Source organism: Primulina eburnea, chromosome 10 (assembly GCF_022965805.1).
Source record: "Primulina eburnea isolate SZY01 chromosome 10, ASM2296580v1, whole genome shotgun sequence".
Taxonomy (NCBI): Eukaryota; Viridiplantae; Streptophyta; class Magnoliopsida; order Lamiales; family Gesneriaceae; genus Primulina; species Primulina eburnea.
The window spans coordinates 9,253,413-9,259,876 of NC_133110.1; the positions used below are offsets into that span (position 1 = coordinate 9,253,413).

The 6,464-nt window shown below is 37.4% G+C and overlaps 1 protein-coding gene across 1 annotated transcript; it reads left to right on the forward strand.

Moving 5' to 3' along the window:
- Positions 1-4,331: 4,331 nt before the first annotated feature.
- On the forward strand, positions 4,332-5,887 carry LOC140803058 (uncharacterized). Its single transcript, XM_073158749.1, has one exon. It carries the CDS (start codon positions 4,527-4,529, stop codon positions 5,790-5,792), a length of 1,266 nt encoding a protein of 421 aa, XP_073014850.1. The 5' UTR covers positions 4,332-4,526; the 3' UTR covers positions 5,793-5,887.
- Positions 5,888-6,464: the final 577 nt, after the last annotated feature.

The window sequence follows — 6,464 nt, forward strand, 5'->3', positions numbered from 1 at the left end:
CATGTGTTCAAACTCATAGTACAAGACGCCAGCTCTAGTCTTTTGGGTTTTATCTTGTGGTCGTACTGAGCCCATTTCACCTGCATTTTATCTGTTTCGATTTATATGTTTTAAATCTTATCGAACGATTTTAGTACAGCGACAGGCCAACTGTCCTTGTCATTTATCTGTTTCGATTTATATATATTTTTTATTATCTAATAATGTTTTCCAGGGATTTTAAACTATTAACATCAACATTATTTTCTGCCAGATTCGGGCCTTTCTTTTTCCCCCTATTTCGGGTTCGTTCGATCCTACCTGTGGGCCAGTGTCCCACAAGATTTAGATGGTCCAGATTTAGTTATATTTGTGATTTTAAAAAAAATAGTGGACCTTATGTATTTGTGGCTAAATCTGGACCCTTGATCTATACATGGAGGCACTGCCCCACATCTAGGGTGAAATATTCCCCAATTTCGCGTATAATATTTCTTTTTCAGAGTTCTGTGTGACGCTGAAACCACAACATTTTTCCGTCAGGGTGAACATCGCAAAAAGTTGTGTCTCGCTTCTCAAAATCGCTCCTTTTCTACCTTTTTCCCTAGAATTAATCAGACACTATAATAATAATGCCCAAAAAAGAATTTAAATGCAATTCAATGAAGAACGTGAAAATTCCATGCAAATTAAGAACTAAAGTGGCTTATTTTGATGTATAAAATTAGCGTATATTACGGTTCAACAAAAATTAATATACAACAAATCAACCACAAATTAATAAAAAGCCACAAATAAAAAGTTTATTAGTTTTTTTTTTCTTTTTCTAAGAAAAAAAATTATATATTTGCTTTGCCATAGTTCGTAGTAAATATTTGTAGTTTCTATTCCGTAACATTTCTCTAGCTTCTATGATTCGTAGAGTTTCCTTCCATTTTTTCCAAATTTGAGAAAAAAATCAGAGTTTCCAACATTCCTTTATAATATGATAATCGGATATTTATTATTTGTTTTACTTGTACAAACACAAGGGCGTGCTTAAGTCCTAGCATATATATATTCAAACATACAATTTAATAATTTAAATTAGTTTATTAAATAACAATATTATATTATGTTATTACACACTTCATAAATTGATGATTTCGTTATTTTTTTATAAAATCATAAAAGTTTTTGACAAAATAAAATACACTTAAAGACAATGATATCTCATTGGAATGGAAAGTATGTGTGAGACAGGATAATGAACACATGTGATCTTCGAAATGTGAGACCTTTTTGTACTAACATTGCTTGTATAGATTCCTCCATTGTCTGCATATTGGGAGTAGAAAAGAGCCAAACTTGGTAATAATGATGGCTGTTTCACGTGAGTGAAATAAATTTTTATCCGCTTTAATATCGTTGTGTCGAAGTCAATCTCACTATTGATATTGTTCGTTTTGGTCCAAAAGCTTCAAGGTTTTAAAACATGTAACTAGAGGTTGTCACGTGCCCACTTAAATGTCTACAGCTGTCCCGTGATTTGGCTTGATGATAAGGAAAACCTCAACAAGGACGTTGGATGATTAAAGAGGGTGAGAGTGCCTTAGGCATATCTCACATCGTCAAATCATGTGAGAGATACTGAACAATCAAGTTGGCATGTGACAATGTTTGATGAAGCATTTTAAAAGTATCAGCGCTGCCAAAGAGAACAATATCACCAGTGGAATCAGTACATTGCCTAGAATCCTGCCAGGAGTCGTTTCTTCAGTAACGCCCCTGACTCAATAACTGTCTCGTTGTACCGATATAGGTCTTTCAAGTATGCTTATGACCTCACTCACTCACACCATGAGAAACTTCCTAAAGACCACCCATATCAAAATTTCTCCAAGTAATGCATAGTTAACTTTATAGTTTTATGTTATTGGCTCCCAAAAAGAAGATATGTCTTGTTGATACGAGTAGTATCTATCAAATCTTTCAGACTTCCTCAATAGTACAATCTCATACTTGCAAAGTTTGGAATAATATCTTTCTAGTGTGTGATCGGTTCATGCCTGTTCCACTTTTCCTAGAAGCATACCAAGAGCCTCTCCTTATTCGTGCTGCCACTTGACACCAGTGGTCACTTCTCGTTATCATCGACCTTGGGCGTCACAAAGAGAAAACTACCTTTTATTGATTATCACAAGTTTGATACAAACACGATCAAGAAAAGTAAATATAATGTGAGTTTATATCATCTTTCTCATCACTTTACTCTTTTTCCTTGTATTCTATATCTCTTTTTTTTCTGATGGATTTATTCCCATCGTAGGGATAATCGTAGGGATAACACAATGGAAGTATAATATAATATCTTTTAACAAAAAAATGAGGATGATCAAATTGTGATAGATTCATATAAATCCTACAACTATTAAAATTTTAAATTGCATGAATAGAGATTAAGGTTATATGATGAAAACCGAAGGCGGTGATCGCTTGAGTCCAAACAACCTGACTAGGTCTACGATCCTCGAGAGCAGTACTAGTTTATGTATACTTTTTATCACGACGAGATATATGTGATCTAGTTTTATGTTTGTGTGATGTGAATTGTGTGTCAATCTCAATTTGACTTAGACACAACATATTTTTACGTGTCAATGATTCCTAATGGACTTGGATTCTTAAAACCCAATTGACCAATGTTTGGCTCGTATTTCATATGTCTAATAAGCTCTCACTTGCCCAAAAGCCGACACATAATACTGAAATCATAATCCAAGTAGGTCAATCAAATTGAACAATATTCCGTACAAACATCATACGTAATTACGAGAAATAAATATATCGTACATTTTAAATGTACACTTCCAAGTATAGAACTCCATAAGATGAAGATATTTCAAAATTAAATACATTCATCACATTATCTTAAGCACATAACATTTAAGTATTTAATTCACATCGATAGATCGACGATGTGTTTCTTATGACCAAATGAAGTTCAAGTGTATAATAGCACTAGGATCACAACATTTGTCATATTATATGTGAGGCTCGGGGCCGAAGAGGGTGGGGGGTGATCGCCGGTGCCATGATGTTGCACGGACAATGAGCGGTTCCTGGTAGACTTCTAGGCTGAGGGAACATGGATGAATCGATCTTACATCGGAAGGAGAGGGATTCCAAAACTGTTCAGGTATGAGACTCTGCAGTTGAAGATGGCTTAAAAGATTTGATATGTACTACTCATATCAAGAAGATGCATCTACTTTTCGATAGCTCATCACATAAGTACTCCAAAGTTAAGCGTCCTTGACTTGGGGCAATTTGGGATGAGTGACCCCCTGGAAATTTTCCAGGGTGCGTGTGAGTGAGGACATAAGTATGCTAGAAAGACTTCTCTTGATACAGTGAGGACAGTCGTCGAATGTGAGGCATTACAGTTGGTATCAGAGACTACCTCTCCGAGTACGGTGTGGTTTGGGGACGAACCAAGTGGAAGCTGGTGGGCATGTGACGCCTGGGGCCGAAGAGGACCGGGGTGATCGCCAGTGCCATGAGGTTGCACAGGCAATGAGCGGCTCCTGGCAGGTTTCTATGCGAAGAGAACATGGATGAACCGATCTTATACCGGAAGGAGAGGAATTCCAAAAATTTTCACATATGAGACTGTTCAGTTGAAGAGGGTTTAAAAAGTTTGATATGAAGAGGGTTTAAAAGATTTTATGTCTAATTTAGCGACGAATTATGGTATTAGACACAGTCGCTAAACGTAAAACCGTCGCTAAATTAGAATCCGTCGCTAATTAATTAACTGTTGCTAGTTTTTGAAATTTTAGATGGAATATTAACTTTGTACATTGCACGCTGCAGATAATTGTATAATAGTATTAACAGCGTACACATGTACGCCGCGGATAATCTTGAACTTTCAACAGCTTGCAGTTGTGCAGCGTGCAATGTGCGCCGCAGAAAGAGAATTTGCGCGCAGTCTCGACTAGCAACCTTTATGCTTTTCTCAGGTTGGTGGATTGACTAGAAACTTGTTTAGAATACATAATAATTTAAATATGTGTTACATGATTGTCATCTATGTAGGGATTTAAATTAACCAAGCAGCTCGCGAGGTAGTTGGAGATCGGTTCGGTATAAAAACTCCTTTGAGATCGTTCATTAATCTTACAACTGCTTAAAATCTTGAATCACAAGTGAGCTTGCTGGATCTGCTTTAACAGCTTATATGATGTATACAAACTATATGAATGATGTTAGAACGGGCGGACTTCACATAAAATAAATATATTTTTAATAAAAATCAACAAAATATTTTTTTATTATGAATATTGAATATTAGATCTTTCTTGTGCTGTTCCCAGAGAGGTATGAGTGCAGCATGACGCGCGATAGAATAGCCCAAATTAAATGCCAACAACTGTCACACACCAGCTTGCTTCTCTCACAGAGCACAACTCTCCACTTTCCACTCTTCCATAATATACAGTCTTTCCAATCAAGATTCGATGAAGATTTAAATCATTCAAACACCTTTTATTTTCATATATAAGATGTCGTCACCATTGATGATGCTATTTACAGCAACATTTCTTGTTCAGTTCTTCATGCATGCAGACTCAACCACCCACTCCAAAGATTTACTTGTTCTGAAGCAGCTCAAGGCCGCCATCAATCCCTCCACGATAACTCCCGGTTCCTGCATTTATTCATGGGACTTCACACTCGACCCCTGCGACAACCTCTTCACTGAGAAATTCACCTGCGGCTTCCGCTGCGATGTCCTACTCAACTCGGTCTCTCGAGTCACCGAACTAGCACTCGACTCCGCCGGATACTCCGCCTCACTCACCGCCGTTTCTTGGAACCTTCCTTACTTGGAGAACCTCGACTTATCCAACAACTTTTTCTCTGGCCCCATACCTGGCTCTATCTCGCGCTTGACTCGGTTGCAGCGTCTCGCCCTCTCGCGAAACTCGCTTTCCAAGGCGATCCCCGCCTCTGTAGGCTCGCTACCCAGCCTGGAACAGGTCTATTTAGACAACAACATGCTCGAGGGGGAAATCCCATCATCTTTCAACGGTATGAAGAATTTAAAAAGGCTAGAGCTTCAAGGAAACAAGCTCGGCGGCGCGTTTCCTGACCTGGGTCAACTCATTAACTTGAGTTTTCTTGACGCAAGCGACAATGAGATCTCCGGCCAGCTACCTGCTAACCTACCACCGTCTTTGTTCGAACTTATCATGAGGAATAACCAAATAGAAGGGAATATCCCGTCGACACTCGTCAATTTAGCTTACCTGCAAGTGTTGGATATAAGCCACAATAAGCTGAGTGGTTCAGTTCCGGCGAGTCTCTTCACCCACCCGTCGTTGCAGCAGCTAACTCTGTCCTTCAATCAATTCGGGTCGGTCCAAGTACCCATCAATTTGGGTTTGACGAGTCAGCTTATATCAGTTGACTTGAGCAACAATGATATCCACGGGTTTTTACCCGGGTTCATGGGTTTAATGCCCAGATTATCAGCTCTATCATTGGAGAATAACAAGTTTGTAGGTTTTATTCCGGCCCAGTACGTGCTGAAGGTCTTGGCAGCGGGTTCGGGTCAAGATTTGGCCCAGTTTGAGAGGCTTCTACTCGGAGGGAACTACCTGTTCGGACCGATTCCGGGTCCTTTCCTGGATCTGAAACCGGGTTCCGTAACGGTCCGTTTGGGGAATAACTGCTTGTTCCGGTGCCCGGTTAGGTGGTTCTTCTGTGAGGGTGGTGTACAGAAGTCCTTGATGGAATGCAGAGGCTTTGGGGCCATCATTCCTTGAGTAGTGTGGTTCTTATTTATTTTATGGTCCCTAACTAATTAATTATTTGTCTGTATATTTTTTACTTTCTCCAAATATTAATAAAAAAAATTATTTTCCTCCTCTACCTTTATACTATGATATAAATATTTTTTTTATGGAAACCCATGTTTTTTGTAATTTTTAATGCATATCCAAGGCAGATAAAATATTGTTAAAAACTTAATGTTTCAAAATTCATAATAAATCCATGATATTATACTTAATAATATTTAATCAAATTTAAAAAATAAATAAAATAAAATAAATATAATCGTATAATTTCATTGCTGCCATGATTTATTTTAAGAGGATTTTTGTCAAATTAAACCTTTATTTAATCAGCAAACTTTCTTTTGACATTATAACAAATAGTCTGTAGTAACTTAATTAATAAATTTATTGTAAAAACTTGTGTGAGACAATCTCCCAGGTCGTATTATGTGAGGCAGATCTCTTATTTGAGTTATCTATGAAAAAATATTACTTTTTATTGTGAATATCGGTAGGATTGACATGTCTCACAGATAAAGATTCGTGAGATCGTCTCACAAGAGACCTACTCTAAATTTAATTATAAATCACACGATTTTAGTGTAAAATTTGTATTAAAATAGATTTTGTGATCGAAGCCAAGGAGATTATTAAAATTAA